Source organism: Drosophila suzukii, chromosome 2R, assembly GCF_043229965.1.
Source record: "Drosophila suzukii chromosome 2R, CBGP_Dsuzu_IsoJpt1.0, whole genome shotgun sequence".
Classification (NCBI taxonomy): Eukaryota; Metazoa; Arthropoda; class Insecta; order Diptera; family Drosophilidae; genus Drosophila; species Drosophila suzukii.
In genome coordinates this window covers 20,493,750-20,512,964 of record NC_092081.1, presented here as the reverse complement: position 1 = coordinate 20,512,964, position 19,215 = coordinate 20,493,750, and the positions used below count along the sequence as shown (strand labels likewise).

The following is a 19,215-nucleotide window of genomic DNA, read 5'->3' as shown; positions in this document are numbered from 1 at the left end:
ACAAAGGGGACTTTCCAGGGGTGAATGTGAATGTGAATCTGAATGTGAGTCCCCGGCACCCCTTTTGGCCAAATCGCACAATACAAGCCCCGTTTCGCTGAGCCCTTTGTTTGGGTTCGGTATATTTCACTTTATTTTTTTTCTCTGCACTGAGCTGCACACAATAATGAAAATGTTGTTGTTTGTTAAATTCCAACAGCCGTTGCTAGAACACACTTGAGCGCTCACACACACATCTGAAACAACCCCCCCCCCATGCACACACACACACACACATATGAGCCCAGCTACATTGCATTACTTCCGCCTCAATGGTAATAATTTTAAAATCAATACAATTCAATAAAGTTTTATTACTAACGCTGACAAGGGTGGCGAGCTGCCTCTTTCATTTTTCCGCCGAATCCGTGGAGTGTGGCTCACTTGGGGAGTTGTTTGGGTTAAGACCGCTGAGCTCTTAACCCCCGACTGCCGGCGAAAAGAAGAGGAGCCCGGGCTCCACCTGCTGCTGTCGCCGCGTCGCAATTGCTGGCAATTAGAATACGTTTTATAAGCAAATTGCCAGCGAACTTATGCGTCAAAGTCCAACGCCCATTTGTATGCAAATGGCGAGCAGGCACTGGGAGAAATGGTTTTTAAATATCTAACTCTTAGCCTAAAATAATTTAAATTTTTTGAGAGGGATGCATAATAGTTTTAGTCATAAAACACCTATACTTCTAGTAATGCCAAAAAATATATTTACTTATTCACTAATATCGGTTGTGTTTTAATTTTTGGCTTTATATATTATAATGGCAAAATATGTTATAATGAATTCTTAATCTTTAAGTAAATATTAAAATGCACTTCCTTAGAGAATTAAAAAAAGAAAAGCCAATTTAAGAAAACACATTTATTTAGATATGATATAGATAGATAGATATTATTTAGATATGATGATCATTTTTATACATAATATCACTTGGTATCTTAAACTTAAATTGTTTTTTTCGTATATTATGATATGTATATTTTTTATTTTTTTAATAATATTGAGACCATACATATATTAGATAACTAATTTCTAAAATATTTGGTTGGGAGCATTTTGTCTAAAAAATGCGTTGATTTCTTCCAATTTTTTTTTGCGGTGCAGGTCAGCGGCTGTCGCAGGTTCCCAGCCACTTTCCCTCCTGATGAATCAAAGTCATAACGTGGCTCAAACGCCCTGCCACGCCCCTCCTCTTCCCTTCTCGACGGTTACGCATCGTTATGCACAGCGGCAGCGGATGACTGTTATTAAAATCAGTTGTTCGGGGGTACAGTCTTCTTTGGGGCAGACAGACAGGACTGGATGGATATGGATATGGAGATGGTGATGGAGGTGGGATGGATCCAGGATGCTGGATTCGGGATGGGGGATTTGGCACAGCTGTGCCAGCACCAACTTCATTATAAGCCGCGGGACGGGGTACAGTGCGACGCATTCGTTTAATGTCTTAATTCAGCACTCAGCCAAGTGAAAAATTAAAATGGTGTGGCTCCTTTGTTCGGGCTGAATCCTCATCAGTTACAGCAGCCGGGCCAGGTAAAATGAGCTCCTTTTTTTTGGGCACAACGGTCATAAGTCTAATGTCCGCCTTGTTTAAATATTAATAAAGTCCGTGGAGTGGCCTTAGCCACAAATTGTTAAATTGAAGCTAATAAAATTTGGCCATTACGCGTGGCCAGTGTCCATTTTATGGGCCACAAATTTCATGGCGATTAACTGTGATGGCGGTGGATGCATCAAAAAACCCCAAACCCTCTGTTCGACTCCATTGCGTAATTGTGGCCAAACACTCTAAAGGCAAAAGAACAATGGAGCTTGAAAATTTATTTAAAAAGAAGCCAGCACACAAAGAAATAAAGTAAAAATTAAAGCGCGAAAAATGCAAATCTGCGGGGGGCGTGGCCATTTGGGTGGCAAATGGTGGGCGGCTGGCGAATCACCCAAGCGTTTGTGCAAATTATGGTTTAACACCTCATTGAACCCGCTGCCAGGATGCCAGGATGCCAGGATGCCGGGCTGCCAGGGGGAAAAGCTAGAGCTGCGAAAATTTGAATTTGAATATGAATTTCATATTCAAATGAGTTTTCAAAGACTTTGTGTGGCGCCAAACGGGGAATAGAGTTAATTATATAAAAATTATGGCTTATTGTTTCCATTTTTGCCTTGCCCAAAAATATGTAAATTGGCCGCGCAAAATGCCATTTAATTTGAGACCAGATCAAAGCGATTATGGCTGAGTTGGATGAAAAGCAATGCATAGATTAAGTTAAAAAGCTAGGAAAACCCAGGGAGGAATTAGAAAGTTAAGAAAGGTTTTCCTTGACTTAAATTGAATTTTAATGTATAATCAAGAATTTTTATAAAACTCTTTTAAGCAATTCCTTGGCCTAATTATAATGGTTATTAAAAGTGTGATAATTGGCTGATAAAATAAATGTAAATAAATTATTCTGTAGATTTATCATAATGTTTTGACCATTTTTATTGCTTTTCTAAATCAATAAGGAAGTTGTAACCATCCTCTTAATATATTTTTATGTATGTGTATTTTATTTAGAATTTATACATATTTAACCCATGCTTCCTATCAATTTTCCCCCGAGTGCATTGCAATTTTCACCCAAGATTAATCCACCGATTAATCAGCAAATGCCTTACGCCACGCCCACTCACTTTCGCAGCAATTGTTTTGCGGCTGGTGTGCATATGTAAAACCTAATTACAACTAATTAGTATTTGCACAAGTGACAACCTTTGACCCAATGCAAACAATGGCGGGCAGTCAACAAGCCAAACAAAACCGAGCAGTCGAACAGCCGAACAGTCGAACATCCAAACATTCAAACAGCAGGAGCCAAAGGAGTGGCAGCAGCCGATGACCAAATGCAAATAAACAAAACGCTTTGATTAGAAAATTTCATTACACCAAATCGAACGTTTGCCAATGGCACACAGACAAACACACGCACAAATGCAAATACAATCAGTGCCAAAGCAAACAAATAAATGCACAAAGGGGCATTTTCGGGCCGAATGCAGCTGGCCAAATGCATCAGTTCATTAAAATGCCAGTGCCCCCTGCTTCTGCATCCGTTCGGTTCCCCAGTTTTCTGTCCCATCTGAAAAACGCAATTTAATAACGCCTGCAAATGAGCAACGCTTTGGCCAGGACCCCATTCCCAGGCCCATTTCCATTCCCATTCCCAGTCCCATTGCCCTCGAAATCCGGCATCTGTGGGCCCAATGGGTGTCCTGCGTTTGTGTCAAATTTTATGGCCCAAAGGCGCATATCAAATGAAATCGACAGGCCTGTCCCCAGCCTTTGTTTGTGTGTGCGCCTGGGTATGGGTGCACTGAAAAAATCATTTACCATTAAGGCAAGTCGAACTGTCTGAACAGGCCTTACGATCCTGGATTTGCTACTAACTAAAAGAAATGGAGTGCAAGGGAGATGGAGATATGCATGCAGCAAATCGACTGTTTTCGATATTTACTCCACGAAGAACGGTTTAAAAATGGTATTCAACGAAACAGCATTTTATGATTTCCTACATTGAATCAGGACTTTTTAAAGTAAACGCAAGTAAAGGTTCTATAAAATTAACTGAATTGGGTGGTACATTTTATTAAGTCCTGACAGATGCTAGTTTAAATCAGGGATTTACTTGCTAAGTTATCGAACTATAAGGTTTCGAAACAAGGTCAAAGAGTTGTAAGCACACTTTTATAATACCCAAGTCGGAACAAATAATTTTATTTTAATGGAAACCAAATATTAAAAAAAACATTACTATTTGGTTTTAATACTTAAAAAACTTTCTTAATATTTCTTGGGAATTAAAATATTTGTATAATATTTTTAAAACTAAAGGAACATATAGTTGATGTTCAAACTGGGGTTTGTAACTATGATATGATATGATAATTTATTTATAATAAGTACCATATTTGTTTGTTATAATTTTAAATTGACTATAAAAGTTGATAAAACTATCAGGAAGAGAAAACTTGAAACACATACTTTTTTCCAACATTATTCGCTGTGTGTGCTTAGGCCAAATCTGTTGCAGTTGCAAGCTTCACTGGGGATCCAACTCAATTTATTAATGCATCCGCACAACCGGACCTTTGATGCACAAGCTAAGTCAGTGGGATTGCATTCAGAGAGGATGGGTTGGGATGGAATGGGGAGTTGCATCACCATGGGAGCAAATGAGGACTGATCACTTGGTGCTCCGCAATTCTGCAGCTCCTTGGAGACTTAATCGAGAAATCACGGCTTAGACGCGTTTGTGGCCCAGAGGCGATACCATATTTCATTGGTCGCGGCACCAGGTGGCCGCAAATATTTTAACACTCAATTAAAATTGCAATGCAAATAATTGCAGCGCATTTAAAGGCTATCGCCGCGCCCTTCTGCACACACATTTAATGCATTTTTGTGGTAATGGCAGCAAATTAAGCGGAAATTACATGGCCGGCGAGATATCGATACCAGCCGCCTGGCAGCCAGTTGAGCGTGCCGCGGTGCACGTTGCTCAAATTATGCTGATTTATATATAATTTCTGTGTAATTTCATTAAGAAATGCAAATTGCACATTAAATGCTATAAATATTGATAAATGAATGCGAACCGTTTGCGGGAATGCCAACGAAAAAGAGCAGCCGGAGTGGAAAAATATATGTGGGAATAAAAATATTTTTAGTTTACATTTTAAGGACTCCATTGAATCGACGATGTGAGTAGTCTAAAAAGACTAGTAAAATATTTGTTTTAATAAATAACGGTTTCAGGGGGTAACTCGAGAATACGTTTTAATTTTAAGGATTAAATATAATTTATAGAGCAACAAATTGTTCGTAAGCTTTATTACAAATCAAAAAAAAAATGTTATTTGAAAGTAGCTGTTGAAATACAACTTGAACAATCGCAATTGTGAAAACATTAAGAACTTATTCAACAAAAAAAAAAGAAAATATGATCAAAACAACTATTCAGTTTCCGATAACGACTAAACATTAATTCGAAGTCCTAAAATAAAATTGAAAATGGGAGCCATCTCCGATTGATACTCTGCAAGGTTATAATAAATTTTTAACTTATTTATCATTGTACAAAAAAATATATATTTTAATATATAATAAATATATATTTATAAAAATCACATGTATTTACTTCTATTCATACAAAGGACGGTTTCAGTTGCGTAATTTTTTAAAATCCCCTCTGATTTCAAAACAGATATCGTTTGGGCGCTTTACATTTTTGTCGAATGCTGTGAACCTATAAAGAATCTTATAGCGGCCGTTCTTTAAAGGAAATCCGATAGAGAATATTAAATCCACCGAATAAGTTTCAAACATGATTATTGTCTGTAAGAACTGTGATCTTAAAAAGGTATCGGAAATTTATTAAAATGATACTTACCCCTTTGACTCGGAAACATTTTTCCTTAATCTCTGCGCTATTTATTATGTGTTTAGTAAACGAATCGTACCAGAACTGATTTTGGTCGAACAAGAGCTTGCAAAAATCATTGTACATTAAGTTAAGCGTGGTTGGTTGCCAGGTTCCGCGGTCGAAATACAGTACGCTTACAGCAAGCTAAAAAATTATATTTTAATTTCCAGTTGGTAAAACGTCCTTTTTAGTCACCTGAACTCGGTCAGATGGCTGGATGTCCCAAATTATAGTTGTGTTTCCGGAAATTGTCACACCACTTTCATCCATGTCGAAGGTATTTTCAGAAAAATCCAATAAACCATGTACATCTAGTGTTTGCGGTGGTTCGTCACTGCAAGCAGTGAATATACGCTCATCCTCCATAATAAATTCGTATTTAATTTCCATTGAACTTTGGATACTGTCAAACAGGATCAGAAGCTGCCAAATTTTAAAAAGACCTCGGTTCATCTTCGTTTTGGTAGGTAATGAATTGCTATGGGAAATGCAGCCACTTTATAGGCTACCACTCGACCTTTGCTGGTATAATTACTATTATTAATTTGGTTTTACCAACCAAACTGGCTTCCGGAAGAGAAGTTTTAAATTATACATCTGGTTATATAAACAACTAATATACAGTTTTTAAGGCCCTAGGTTCTGCAAATGGCTTCGATAGCAATCTTTATATAATGCGCCTAACATACAAACCAAAAATGTATAATTACTGATAAAAGTAAAATTTGTGATGTATAATTTATGATAAAAGAAAACCTGAACATGGCTTTAAACTCTTATAAAATAAAGGGGAGCAGTCTTTAATCTAGTAAGAAATTTACAAAACACTGATTCACCAATTTTCGAAAAACTGACTTCCAGTACCAGTTGCGAAAAACAAAAGTAGTTAGTGGTTTATCGATTCAGTAAACTTACCAATAACTAAAAAAAAAAAACTGGCTTCCGGAAGTGAATTTTTAAATTATACGTTTAGTTATCAAAACAACCAATATACAATCACATGTAGCCTTAGTATTTTGGAAGCTATGCGCATTATAAATCCACGCTTTTTAATTTTTTCTGTAACAGTGGTAAAAATATGTTGTTACTTTAAGTTCCTTAATAAACTAAGAATAATTGCAAAAAAAAATGGTCAAACCAACAAACACACATCTAGGTCTTAACTTGAAAATATTCCAAACAAGCCATTGGAATCCAATAATTTTTATTATTCATGAAAGTTTTCATTATACAAAAATGTATTATTACAAAGGAAATTTTCAGTTGTGTAGTTTATTAAAATCCCCTTTAATTTCAAAACAGCCTTCGCTGGGACGCTTCATTTCCTCTTTATCGAATGCTGTGAACCTAAACCGAAACGCATAGCGACCGTCTTTCAAAGGAAATCCACTGGAGAATATAAAATCCACTGAATAAGTTTCTAATATCATTTTTGCCTGTAAACAAATATTTCCTTCAAAAAGTTTTGGAAATTCACTATTATTTTTCTTACCCCTTTCACTCGGAAACATTTTTCTTTAATCTCTGGCGAATTTATTATATGTTTAGGATAGGAGTCGTACCAGAGCTGATTTTTGTCGAACAAGACCTTGCAAAAGTCTTTGAACATTAAATTAAGCGTCGTTGGTTGCCAGGTTCCTCGATCAAAATATAGTATGCCAAAGGCAAGCTGAAAATTTAGTTTTTAATTTCAAGCTTAAAAACAAAAACAAAAGAGATCGCTATAGTCGATAGGCTCGACTATCAGAAATCTTTTTAAAAATCTTCAAACATTTTAGTGTTATGGGTGTTAAAGGGGGCGTGCCCAAGAACATTACGAATCTGCAAGATCTCAGCGTTCATACGGACGGGTGAACAGACGATCAGACGGAAAATTAATTTTTAATTATTTCTAGTTACCTGAACTCGATCAGATGGCTGGATATCCCATATCACAGTTGCGTTTCCGGAAATTGTCACACCACTTTCATTCATGTGAAAGGTGTTTTGAGAAATGTCAAACAAACCATTAATATCTAGAATTTCAGGTGGTTCGTCTCTGCAAGCAGTGAATATACGCTCATCCTCCATAGTAAACTTGTATTTAATTTCCATTGAATTTTGGATACTGTCCAAAAGGATCAGAATCTGCCAAATTTTAAAAAGACCTCTATTCATCTTCGGCTTGGTTAGGGAATGAAATGATATGGGAAATGCTGCCATTTTATAGGCTACCAATCAACCTTTGCTAGTATAATTACTATTATTAATTCGGCACCACCTACCAAACTACCAAATTATACGTTTAGTTATATAAACCAGTAATATACAATTTTCAAAGCTTTAGGATCCGCACATGACGTCGATAGCAATCTTTTAATTAGCGATAGAATTGTGCTAGTTGAGATAAGTAACTTGTTATAATATAAAGTTTGTGTGGGAGCACTTGTCTTTAAACTTGTTTGGAAGCACAATTCTTCAAAGATATGACATTTTGTATTATTTAGTTAGAAGGTTTTAGTAAGCTTAAAAAAATTTAAAATTGTTCAGGATGCAACATTAAATGTAAAATGCAGAAAACATGCAGAAGAGTTACGTGAAAATACCTACAACTGTGGATTTCCTAGCCGCCTATAATTACACCCATAAATAGAGCAGTTTTTTTTATGAAAGCAAACACTCCTTCATCAGTAACTTAATTTGTTCTTTATTTCCATTGACTTGATTTTTTAAACTCGCCCTTGATTTCGTAACAAATTTTATTTGGACGCACTAGCCCAATATTATCATAAGCCGAGTGCATAAAACGCATTGCATAGCGACCACTTTTTATTATCATTCCACTCGAGAATACCGGTTGTATTGTATACTCTTCGAATATTATTGGAGACTGAAAAAAAAACTATATTGTAAGTAATGTAAAATTTCAAGGAATATTACTTACTCCCTTTACTCTGTAACAAGTATTGTTGACTTCTGCTGCATTTTGTATGTGCTTACTATACGAGTCGTACCACACTTGCTTCTCATCGAACATTACCTTGCAAAAGTCTTTGATCAGCATATTAAGTGTGGTTGGTTGCCAGGTACCGCGGTCGAAATATAGAACACTCACAGCAAGCTGAAAACATGGTTTATAATTTCTGTAAATCTCAGTGAATTTATTTTTTGTCACCTCAACTCGGTCAGTTGGCTGGATATCCCAAATAACCGTTTTGCATCCCGAAAGCGTCACCCCACTTTCGCTCATCTGGAAGGTAGTATTAGTAAAATCAAATAAATCATTTACATCGAGTGTTCCCGGTGGCTTGTCCTTGCAATCACTGAATATACGCTCATCTTCCATAATAAATTCGTAAGTCATTGCCAAGGACTTTTGGATATGTTGCAAAAGGATCAGAAACAGCCAAAATTTAAATAGAGCTCGATTCATGTTCGGTTTGGTTAGGAAATGAATTGCAATGGGAAATGAGGCCACTAATAATGCTATATAAATATATATATCTATTATATATACTATCACCTATAATAGTCTAATTACTATTATTAATTTTGCACTATTAAGCAAACTGGCTGCCGGAAGCGGTGAACATTTAATTATACGCCTCTACTAGTTTAATACACAAGAAAGGTACATGGGTACCTATAAAGGTATATCATTTTTAAAGCTTTAGCTTGGGTACACCACGTAGATTGAAATCTAATAATTATACGCCTAGTGCGACACGTAAGTTCAATCTGTGTGTTATCAGAGCCGTGGCAGAAAAAATGTGTACCCAATGGGCTGGCATTCTATTGGGTATTCTCCTGACGATGACTGATTTATAGATATACGGTATTGGATAAGACGATATGTTTGATATAGTTAATATTAAAAATTCCGTGAAAATATTGGTAAAAAAATGACAGTTTCCTTGTTTTGGATCTTATGTTCATAGGAGTATTCTCTGAAGTATTGCGTTTTTATTTAATTACATCATTAATTTTTTTAATTTTTTATTTTGATAGGCAAGCAATACGTTTTTTTGTGTGTTTCGTCAAACTCAAATCAATTACACCCATGGCAAACATCATCTACAAGGAAACTACAACTTTACAACGCTTACCAGAGTTAGTCTTCACTATCGTTTTTATGCGTAAGAATTGTTTCATAGTTGCTTTATATGGTTTCAGTAATACAATTTTAAGATTTAATAAAAAACGGGTGAATGGATTTTAAATTTTTTTCATAATACATTTTAATATAAAAACCAAGCAACATGTTCAGATCTTGAAAAAGGTTCCTCTTACTTCGTAGCAGACATCGTTTGGGCGCTTCTTGCCTGATTGGTCAATTGCAAACACACGAATTCGAAGGGTGTAGCGACCGGAAATTAAAGGCACACTACTGCCAAATCGTAGCATTATTGTATATGTTTCCATTAAAAGCACCGTCTGTAAAGCAGAAAAAACTATAAAATAATTGCTTGATACATCACAATTATTACCTACACCCTGGTTTTTAATACACTGGTCCTTGATGACATCTCTATTCGTTACCCGAGAGGCCCATTCCTTGTACCACAGCTGTTTTTCATCGTACATAACCTTACAGAAGTCCTTTATTGCCATATTGAGCGTGGTCGGCTGCCAGGTGCCTCGATCAAAGTATAATAGGTTTCCAGTCACCTAAAACAGGAGTATTATAAGAAAGGCCTTAAGTTTTTAACTTGCCTAGGTGAAAAACCTCAATGCGATCCGAAGGCTGGGCATTGAAAACATTCGTCATGTTTCCCGACAATATAATTCCTTCTGGGGTCATGGTCGTGCTCAAGTTGGTCATGTCAAACAACCCATTTATGTTGAGGGTTCCGGGCGGTACGTCACTGCAGTTGGTGTAAATGGATTCGTCCTCTAACTCGAATTCGTACTCAATTTGCATTGACAAGTTGACCACTTCGAAAATAATAAGTAACATCCATTTCCAAATCAAGCAGCGCTTCATCTTGTGATTGGTCCTCGAATAAGCTTCATTTTTTGGTACGGCTTTGCTTTTATGGTATGATATGATATACCTGAATGATATAACTGAATGATATTTGAAAATAACACGTTTTTACCGGGTGAATGGAACACACGTGTAATTTTTACCTCGAGTAATGAGCTCTAATTACAATCATTTTGTAAAAAGTGTATTTTCATGTATACTAAGTACATTTTCATTTATTTGATATATCTATTTCGGGTAGAATATGTTTATGACGTAATGCTTTCAATATGATGTCATGCCTATCATAAGATATTGCTAAAACCCTTGAAAATTTGTATTATACAAATAATTAAAGGTATACAGAGTTATTCTTTACCATATCTGCGTTCGATTCGTCTTCTTTATAAAGAAGACTTTGGAAAACTCTTATCCAAAAAATCTCTTTATAAAACTATGCACTCGAAACTAAGAATCAATGCTCAGCGAAATCCTCTTAAATGACCCTTCTAAATCTTATAATGTCTCAATTTCTAAAGCAATATTATATTTTTAAGGTAATATGGGGCCCCCTTAGTATTTTATATTTCTACTGTACTAGTCACATTTTATTAGAACTCAGGCTTTCTATAGCCATAGCTTCCATTCTCAATGCAACTGTCGTGGACCCAAAGCATTATTAACTTATTTAACCATCAATAAGTGATAGCCGTAAAAGAATTTTGGCCACTCATCACTCCGGGGAGCCCCTGCTAACTTATGTAAGGTAATCCCCGACTGACCTCAACTACCAACCGCTGAGCTTTAAACGGGGAACCGAGCTTGTTAGCCTCGTTTTCCACACTTCTGCATGGCAGAGCACATTTGGTGCTTTATAACTATTTGGCATTCGGGGCGGCAAGTCGCACCAGCCGTAGATAACGCCCCTTTCTCAACACTTTGAGAAAGTTTAAATATAAATTAAAAAGTTTTCCCATTTTTTGTTGTTGCCCATGTTGTTGCAGCAATGTGGTGCTGGTTTTTTGTTGTTTTATTTGGTATGTATTTTATGTTCATGCAAAGTGAAAAGTTTGCCGGACGACATCGAAGCGAATGGCTTGCTGGTATCTTTTTTTTTCTATTTTGGGGAAGGGTTTTGAACCCGGCCGATCAGCCTAATGCCGCGGCAACTGTTTAGGCCATTTAATCCCCTACCAATTTCCGCACTTATTTCATTGCCTTCACAGCCGGCAATTTATGCATTTCTTTGACCATTGTGCGCCTCTGGTATTTGCAATACATTATTGCTGTCAGATGAAGTTGTCCTTTTGCGAAATTAATTGCATCCTTTTTGTGGGCGATGGGAGGTTGGGGGTGTTTAGGAGGCTGTGGTCCTCTGACCACAGGCAGACTTCAAGACCCGGCATTGTTGTAATATTTTTGTTAGTAAAATGTGGTCAAACTTCGGCTGCCATAAAGGCGCAAACAACTCTCGGGGCTGCCGTGTTTGTTTGGGTGTGCCTGTGAGTTTGCGGACTGGGGCTCGCCGCAAACATCTGACCGTAATGCAAACGCATTTGCTGCGTGCCTCGCTCAAAGCCAAGGCCCAAGTCCATGGAACCCGAAAATGTTGACCATCTCCATTGCTAAGTCCTGCAGCAGGACCTCCAATCTCCAACCCACTACCCCCTGCCTTCTCCTCATCTGTTTGCCGATCGTTAGCCGGCTTTGAAAGGCATCGCATTTGGCTGCTTGCGGCTTGCTTGAGGCACTCAACCTTGGGCTGCAGCTCCGAGTGCAGCAAAAATCACCGAGTGTGTGTCCACTTGCCGAAAAATATATTGTTATCTTTCAGAATAAAATAAAAAATATTCTTGAAGGTTTTCTGAAAATTTTAGACGATTGAAAAAATCAAGAGTTGTTCCTAAACATTTTCAAAAGATTAAATATTTAAGGACGAATGAAATATTTATTTTCGATTGTTTCAATGTCAATTAGGTATTTAATATGTAGTTACATTTCTAGATTATATATATTTTTTTTGTATTATTGCTAACTGTATTAAAACTTTATGTAAAAGAAATATTTTAAGATTTATTTAAATAGAATTCAAAATATTTTAAAATTATGAAATATTTGATGATGTTGTGAATTAAGTATTTATTTAAAAAAAATGTAAACTTTTTTTTTAAGGTCAACTGCTAATAAAAAATTGTATAATTTTCTATTTTAGGGATTATCATTTATTTAACCACATTATTTATCTTTAATAGTTATTTTATAATTATTGTACCTTAAAGGAATGACTCATATTTCACATAAAAAACCATTAATAGAGTTAAAAAAAATATTTTAAAAACATTGAATTCTAAGCACCTCTAAATATTTAATATTTCGTTTAGTGTTCCTGCACTAAAAGTCATCTTTGACTGCGGCCATATATCTCCTTTGCAGCGGCTTTTACTTTGCTTTCGTTTGCTTTCGTTGGTCAAAAAAGGAAATTAAGTTCAATAAAAGGAACATTCGTAATTTATTAGGGTGAACCCAATGGTAACCCAAACCCAGCTCCCCACCCATTTGGGCCATTCAATATTAAAGTTTTGGGCAGAAACCCACTTACTTAGCGAGTGCGAACTGCCATGTTCCCAATTTCAGTTTGATGGCACCGAGGAAAAGTTATCATTTTGACAAGTTCTTAATATGCAATTCCATTAAGCTGCAACCAAAGTTGAACCGCTGGGCTGTCCCACTTTGCGATGCCATTCATTCGTTCATTTATTCGCTCATTCAGTTTGCAGCAGAGTAAAAGGCGGAAAAAAACGGAGGAGGGCGTGAGCAAAGCATAATTGCATTTCGTGGACAATTAATTCCCTTTCTATTGCCCATTTCGTCGTAATTTAATTGCAAATTACTTCCCCTTTTATGTGTATTTGTAGACGTAATTGTAGCTTCATTTGCCTTCAGTTTGTGCCTGGACACGCAAGGCGATCCCAGTTGGCCAAGACTTGCTCCGCCACTTTGTTGGGCGCCATTCACCATTCGCATTCGGCACCGAATTGCCAAAGTTTCACGCAGCAGTAAATTCTGGAAAATTGCATGTGAGCTGTGCTGCTGCTGCTTTCGCTGCTGCTGCAACTTTCCTCAGTGGTCACACGAAAATTTATTATTAAAATTCACTCCACTCCACTTTACGGCGAACCGGAGACGAGAGCCACTTGAGCAGAACATTGAATCTCATTTGACAATTCCGTCCTTCTATTTGTTTTGTGTTTCTTTCCCTGCCCGTCTTGTGTTTTGCATAATTCGAAGCAAAGTAACTCCAGCCGAGTGGAACGATAGAGAACCTTGGTCAGGATCTGGATGGAGATGGTGATGGAGATGGCAATGGAGTTGGAGTGGGCGAAAAATGAGGAACCCAGGGGCGTTGGTCAGCTGTGTGACACGAATCAAACAAAAGCGTCAACTTTTCACAGAGCAAATGAAAGCGTAAGGCCGGAGTGCTGAGTGCTGAGGGGGTGCCGGTCGCTTTTGCTTTGCTTACATTGCCAACAAAGTAGAAAATCCGTAAGAATAACACAAAACTCTCGGCTCCTTTTCTCTGTCGCCCGTTGGCCCTGTGTTTTTGGTCCCGCTCCCTGTTCTTCGATTATCCTGCGACATCTTTCCTGGTGATTGTGGCACCTGAAAGCGGGGAAACGGGGGAAAGGGGCGCCACGTGGCACAGACAAAGTAAGCGCCCCAAGCTGCAGTTTCCAGCAGCCTCGGCACTGAGAGAAATTTACTGGAATAGTTGATAATATAGCTAAGAAATATATATTACATTTGGTCAAGAAAATACTCTAGATCAGCGGGGTTGCAGATAATACAATGTGTGAATAACCGCTGTTACATACCGTGTGTGTGGCGGCAGAGAGTAGGCATCAAGAAGAATTCTTTAAAGGAAATATGGGGTATATCTGGCAGGATTTTTCTGCCTTACGTCGACCCAAATTTTATAATTCTTCCAAGTTTGAAATGGAACACTCTTTTTGTCGCCCCTTTTCGGGCACTGCAAGAAATTAGGCTTAATAGCATAGTGATGAAATAGTTAGTAAGTACTTATTTCGTTGCTAAGAATATTGTTCTAGATTATAATCTAGAAAAATAAGTTCACAAGTGTGGGTAATCTCACCGGAACAGCTTATGCATACTGTGCGTGTGGCGGCAGAGAATGGGCAGAACTTTCTGATATGCCCCTTGTTTTATATGAATCTAGAAGAAATCGTGAAATAGAAAAAAATGCAAATCTGAAAGAGTTTTTCTGTGTTGCAACTATACAAATGCTTATAGTTCTTCACCATTTCAGTTTAACCACACCTTTTGTTGCAGTGTAATTTTGCCTCTCTGTTGCTGCTTCATCAGTGGCAATTGTTTAGCTGCGCTTTTTTGGCCATTGGATTCATTTGAAATTTATGCAAATTAAGTGCGGCACACAGCAGCAGTAGAAGCAGCAGCAGCAAAAGCAGCGCAGCGCATACTGCAGTTGCATAATCCTTGGAGCGCAAAGGATTTACACTTTTGCTTTTGCCAGATAATTATCTTAATTGCAATTTTCGCTGCTCTCTCGACTCGACTTCCTGCTGGCTAAACGGGAAATTTACAATTTAATTAAAGCTACGCAAAATGTTGCCAGCTAAACCAATTAGTCTTTCGGTGTGTGAGTGTAGTTAGCATAACAAATTAAATGGCAATTAATTTGCGAACGCTTCCCGAAAACATTAATAAATGCAGGCCCCATTCATTATTTTGCAACCTGCACTTGCGAACTGCCGACCCAAACTTTCATTATTTGCCATCGGTTTTCCGTTTCCTCCTGCATTATCCTCCCGATCTGCAGGACTTCAGGGCTGCATCATTTTTCAAGCGAAGGCAAATGAAAGCACTTAATCTTGCTCCCTGAACTTTGCCACAAAACTCAACTCGAGTCGACTCAACTCAACTCAACTCAAACCGAAGCCAAAGCAAACACTCTGCACTCTTGTAATTTTAATCAATTCATCTTAATTTCGTTTGAAGTGCACATTAACCTAATGGACAGACATCCTGGGAGGGGGCGTGGCAGTGGGCGTGGGCCCCAAGGACCTCACCTACGCCCACCTACCGGCCAATAGGTGGCGCTGCCCTATTAAAATGTTATCTTCTACTTGGGTAGTTGGGTAACAGGATGAAATATAAATACTGAATATATCTTGGCCCCGTCCTGTGGTCTTTAAGGCAGCAGGCGAGGGACCGGAAAGGTGATGTTTCATTTTCCATTTTCCCATTTATCTTGTTTAACCGAGAAGACGCCTCAAGGTGGCGTTCTTCTCCGCCCGGCAAGCTGTTCAAATGACTAACATCTGAGCAGGCTCTCTCCATCTTATTCGAAATCGGAATACACCAAGTGGAAATTTCCTAAAACCTCTGGGGGCTTAAGTTCTTGGACTCTAGATCTACTTCTCATGTTTTGGAAACCAATGTTAATTCGATACATGTACCATTGTGCATCGTAGACTTAACAAGCTATTGGAAAAGCAGAGAATGTTATTTTCTAACATATTTGTATTTCTTAAAAAAACAATCCTTTTATTTTGAGTAGTTTTATATGTTAGAATTTTTTTGTATTATTATTCAATGTTTTATTACACACCCAAATACTGTTGGTATAATAAAAACTATAATTTATTGAGGAACCCCAAACGAAATGTGAAATCAAGCACATAAGCTATTAAACTTTAATAACGATTTCAGAAGTCCCTGGAATAAACCACTTGAAATATGCACCTAATGCAACTTACTTTTGGTTTTGGAAAAATATGGAAATTACGGATGCATTTGTAAGCAATAACAAATCATTTTTTGATTAACTCATGCGTGTCAATTTGACGTAAATCAAATATTTTCCCAACACACACACTCAGATAGACACACACAGACAGATGCACAAATAGCTAAGAGAAAGGAGTTGGGTATACAAAAAAAAATGTGAAAAAAAGAAAAATGTGGAAATCATGCCAAGGAAATTGCAGTCAACAACTAAAGAAGCATTTTGCCTCCTTATTTGCCTTCCGTCTGAGATTCCCCGCCCGAGAATTGAACTCACAAAGATGTATGCAAATGCAAATGCAGCATAAACAAAATTCAGCATATTTATTTCTGAGGAGCGAGAGGTAAAACGTATTTTTACGCTTCATTGGAATAAAAAATATATAAATTCTGCTGAGTGGCGAGTGGAGTCGGCACACGGATGTGCGGATGCATTGACAACGATTTCCGCTGAGCAGGAAAGTAAGGTATGGCATAGTGGGAATATACCATCCCATGATCCCAGAAAGGAAGCGATTAAGGTGCATCCACGTTAGCCAGGCCTCACTGCTCCGGTTTCGGTTACCGAACCTGGCCAAATCAGATCAAATTAAACACGCTTGCTGATTAGATTTGCCGACAAGATGTGAAAGTGGCACAGTGAGGCCAACTTGGCCGAAAGGAAGCGAAAGCGACGGCAACGTCAAATCTAAATGAGGTTATAATTAAAAAAGTTTTCTTATTTGCCGTTGCTGTTGCTGCGGCGGCTGCTGTTCCTGTTGCCGCTGCAAATGAAGAAACAAGTAATTCGCCTAATAACGAGCTTATGTAATTAGCTCATAAACAACACGGAAGCAGGTCCAGCAATTGCAGCCCCAAATAAAAAAAATGAAAAAGATTTGGGAAAAACAACAGCAGATAGAGAATTGTACAAGTCAAAATGTAATGAAAAAGTTCTGGCAGCCAAAAAGTTCGAGGAAATTCGAAGGTAAGCTGAAAACGGCGCAAAAACCTGTCGCCTGTCCTTCCGAAAAAGTTCCGCAACGCTCACACCTACATCGGATATAAGTATATAGATATATAGATATATATAGGGATGCGGCAAATGGAGCATAGTGTATATGTGCGATTTGATAATTCGCACATCGTTAGTCAAGTAAGCCAACTGCCACGGAAATTATAAAATTAAAATGGGATGGAAAAAGTTGCCAGTTGTAAATTGCTGATGTGATTTCTTATGAAAGTTTTGAAGTTGAAAGGAAGGAACTATTTAAAGTTTCTTGAAAAAAAGTTACTATTGTAATAAATCCAAAATAATAAGAAAATCAATCATCAATTGTTAACTAACCTTTATAATAACAATCGTATAGTATACTACTTTTTGTGTTCGGTTTAGGGTTTTAAGAAATGGCTATTTGTTATAGAATCTTATAAATGTTATTATAAGAATAATACAAACAATTCATTATAATATACTTTATAAAATATTATTATAATATTACTTTTATTTGTATTCAAGAGCACCTTATACTTTATTTCAACAGTTTTTTCAAGGCACATATAAATTTGCTTAGAACTTACATGACCCAACTTATGTACTCAAAAGCACTACAGAGAGGCAGTTACTTTTTAAGCCCATTATATTTTTCTAGTTCTATACATTTCTTATCAAAATCACGAATCTCCAAAGAACTTTCCTTGTTTTTTTAGGTATTTGTTGAAATACTAGACTGATTTCCTTTAAAAACAAAAAATGGCATCCCCTTCCCCAAAAATTCGTTTAGCCATAATCGATTCTTGGGACCGGCTGGGTCAACTTGCAATGGCCCCACCGCAGAGGCCCCAATTCCGACATAATTAACCACTACAGGGCTCGTTAATGCTCGTTACGGTCTCCTATATCCGGTGGTCCCATGGAAACACTCCGGCATGTGGAATGACTTTTTCAGAGACCTTCTCCCATCGCCGCCTGGACACTGGGCTCATCTCATCCGAATCCCCTGGAACCGCAGGCTGTGTGTGCGGCCAGCAACACTTCCGCTGACATTTCAATTACCTCCACCACTTAATAACCCTGAAGAGGGAGTGGGAGTGGGATTGGGCTGGGCCACAATGGAGGGGCTGACAAAGCCTGGCCAGCGGCAGTTGACCAATGCCATTTGGCATGTGTGACTGACTAGGGCCAGGAGGACCTTGTGGCGAGTAGCAGTTTTTTGATTAATGTGTCTGCAACAAATTACAAAAAAGAAACGACCAGAAGGACAGACAATACGTGCTACCAAATGCAAACCCATTCGCATCCGCACTTGCAACCACCGGATGCCCACCACTGCCCAACGCCCCACGTTGGGCGCCACGAAATGAAATAAACTTGGCTACTAATGTGGCAACACCCAAACTAAATCTGCAGCCAACCCAATGTGATTTGTGCTTGGCAAAATTTACTTAATAAATTTCTGGCAAAGTGGCAAAGACAGCGGCAGTCAAAATGATTTTCTAATTAAATTGCCAGAGCCCCAACGAGAAGCAAACTTTGGCGGAAAAACAAAAATATTTCGTCTTTGGCTTGGCGAAAAACTTTAAAATTCAATTAAAAATAATGCGGGCTCTCTGGCAGATCGGGGCGGGATATTTCGATGGTGAATGGGGGGGATGGGTGGATGGGACTATGTGCTGCTGGGGCATATGGCATAAGCTGACTGGCCGCATGCAAAATGAAATACAGCCAGAGACGAGCATTAAAAAGACTCGCAAACTTGCAGCAGCTGAAACTGAAGCTGCGGCTGTTCCTGTTACTGTCTCGCCAGTAATTTTGTGCAAAATTTTACTAAAAATTACTGCCAAAGAAAATTTGCACATAATTTGATTAAAAAGTTACACGCATTTGCTGTGGCGTCAACGTCAGCAGCAACTTTGTAGCACTTTATGGGAAAACGAGCTAAAAAAATTTGCGAAAATTAAAAGTGCTGCGG

At 37.9% G+C, this 19,215-nt stretch overlaps 4 protein-coding genes across 4 annotated transcripts; all 4 read right to left on the bottom strand.

Moving 5' to 3' along the window:
* Nucleotides 1–5,204: 5,204 nt before the first annotated feature.
* LOC108008237 (uncharacterized) lies at nt 5,205–5,949 on the bottom strand. The gene is made up of 3 exons (XM_017072028.3): nt 5,692–5,949; nt 5,464–5,640; nt 5,205–5,408 (listed from the first exon to the last, which is right to left on the bottom strand). The coding sequence occupies exons 1-3, from the start codon at nt 5,947–5,949 to the stop codon at nt 5,235–5,237; spliced, it is 609 nt and encodes a 202-aa protein (XP_016927517.2). The 3' UTR covers nt 5,205–5,234.
* Nucleotides 5,950–6,649: 700 nt separating this feature from the next.
* LOC108008236 (uncharacterized) lies at nt 6,650–7,654 on the bottom strand. The gene is made up of 3 exons (XM_017072027.3): nt 7,396–7,654; nt 6,989–7,165; nt 6,650–6,932 (listed from the first exon to the last, which is right to left on the bottom strand). The coding sequence occupies exons 1-3, from the start codon at nt 7,651–7,653 to the stop codon at nt 6,756–6,758; spliced, it is 612 nt and encodes a 203-aa protein (XP_016927516.1). The 5' UTR covers nt 7,654; the 3' UTR covers nt 6,650–6,755.
* A 515-nt stretch (nt 7,655–8,169) lies between these two features.
* CheB53b (Chemosensory protein B 53b) lies at nt 8,170–8,926 on the bottom strand. Its single transcript, XM_017072026.3, has 3 exons — nt 8,651–8,926; nt 8,420–8,596; nt 8,170–8,365 (listed from the first exon to the last, which is right to left on the bottom strand). Exons 1-3 carry the CDS (start codon nt 8,906–8,908, stop codon nt 8,183–8,185), a joined length of 618 nt encoding a protein of 205 aa, XP_016927515.2. The 5' UTR covers nt 8,909–8,926; the 3' UTR covers nt 8,170–8,182.
* A 766-nt stretch (nt 8,927–9,692) lies between these two features.
* CheB53a (Chemosensory protein B 53a) lies at nt 9,693–10,460 on the bottom strand. The gene is made up of 3 exons (XM_017072025.3): nt 10,202–10,460; nt 9,967–10,143; nt 9,693–9,909 (listed from the first exon to the last, which is right to left on the bottom strand). Exons 1-3 carry the CDS (start codon nt 10,457–10,459, stop codon nt 9,739–9,741), a joined length of 606 nt encoding a protein of 201 aa, XP_016927514.2. The 5' UTR covers nt 10,460; the 3' UTR covers nt 9,693–9,738.
* Between the last annotated feature and the right edge of the window lie 8,755 nt (nt 10,461–19,215).

Excerpts from the sequence above, each read along its gene's own strand:
- LOC108008237 (XM_017072028.3), bottom strand. The coding sequence starts at position 5,949 with ATGAACCGAGGTCTTTTTAAAATTTGGCAGCTTCTGATCCTGTTTGAC. Across the intron at positions 5,641-5,691 it reads AGCCATCTGACCGAGTTCAG|CTTGCTGTAAGCGTACTGTA; the intron begins GTGACTAAAAAG and ends ATAATTTTTTAG. Across the intron at positions 5,409-5,463 it reads AATGTTTCCGAGTCAAAGGG|ACAATAATCATGTTTGAAAC; the intron begins GTAAGTATCATT and ends CAGTTCTTACAG.
- LOC108008236 (XM_017072027.3), bottom strand. The coding sequence starts at position 7,653 with ATGAATAGAGGTCTTTTTAAAATTTGGCAGATTCTGATCCTTTTGGAC. Across the intron at positions 7,166-7,395 it reads AGCCATCTGATCGAGTTCAG|CTTGCCTTTGGCATACTATA; the intron begins GTAACTAGAAAT and ends CTAAATTTTCAG. Across the intron at positions 6,933-6,988 it reads AATGTTTCCGAGTGAAAGGG|GCAAAAATGATATTAGAAAC; the intron begins GTAAGAAAAATA and ends ATTTGTTTACAG.
- CheB53b (XM_017072026.3), bottom strand. The coding sequence starts at position 8,908 with ATGAATCGAGCTCTATTTAAATTTTGGCTGTTTCTGATCCTTTTGCAA. Across the intron at positions 8,597-8,650 it reads AGCCAACTGACCGAGTTGAG|CTTGCTGTGAGTGTTCTATA; the intron begins GTGACAAAAAAT and ends CCATGTTTTCAG. Across the intron at positions 8,366-8,419 it reads CTTGTTACAGAGTAAAGGGA|TCTCCAATAATATTCGAAGA; the intron begins GTAAGTAATATT and ends TTTTTTTTTCAG.
- CheB53a (XM_017072025.3), bottom strand. The coding sequence starts at position 10,459 with ATGAAGCGCTGCTTGATTTGGAAATGGATGTTACTTATTATTTTCGAA. Across the intron at positions 10,144-10,201 it reads AGCCTTCGGATCGCATTGAG|GTGACTGGAAACCTATTATA; the intron begins GTTTTTCACCTA and ends CTCCTGTTTTAG. Across the intron at positions 9,910-9,966 it reads AGTGTATTAAAAACCAGGGT|ACGGTGCTTTTAATGGAAAC; the intron begins GTAGGTAATAAT and ends TCTGCTTTACAG.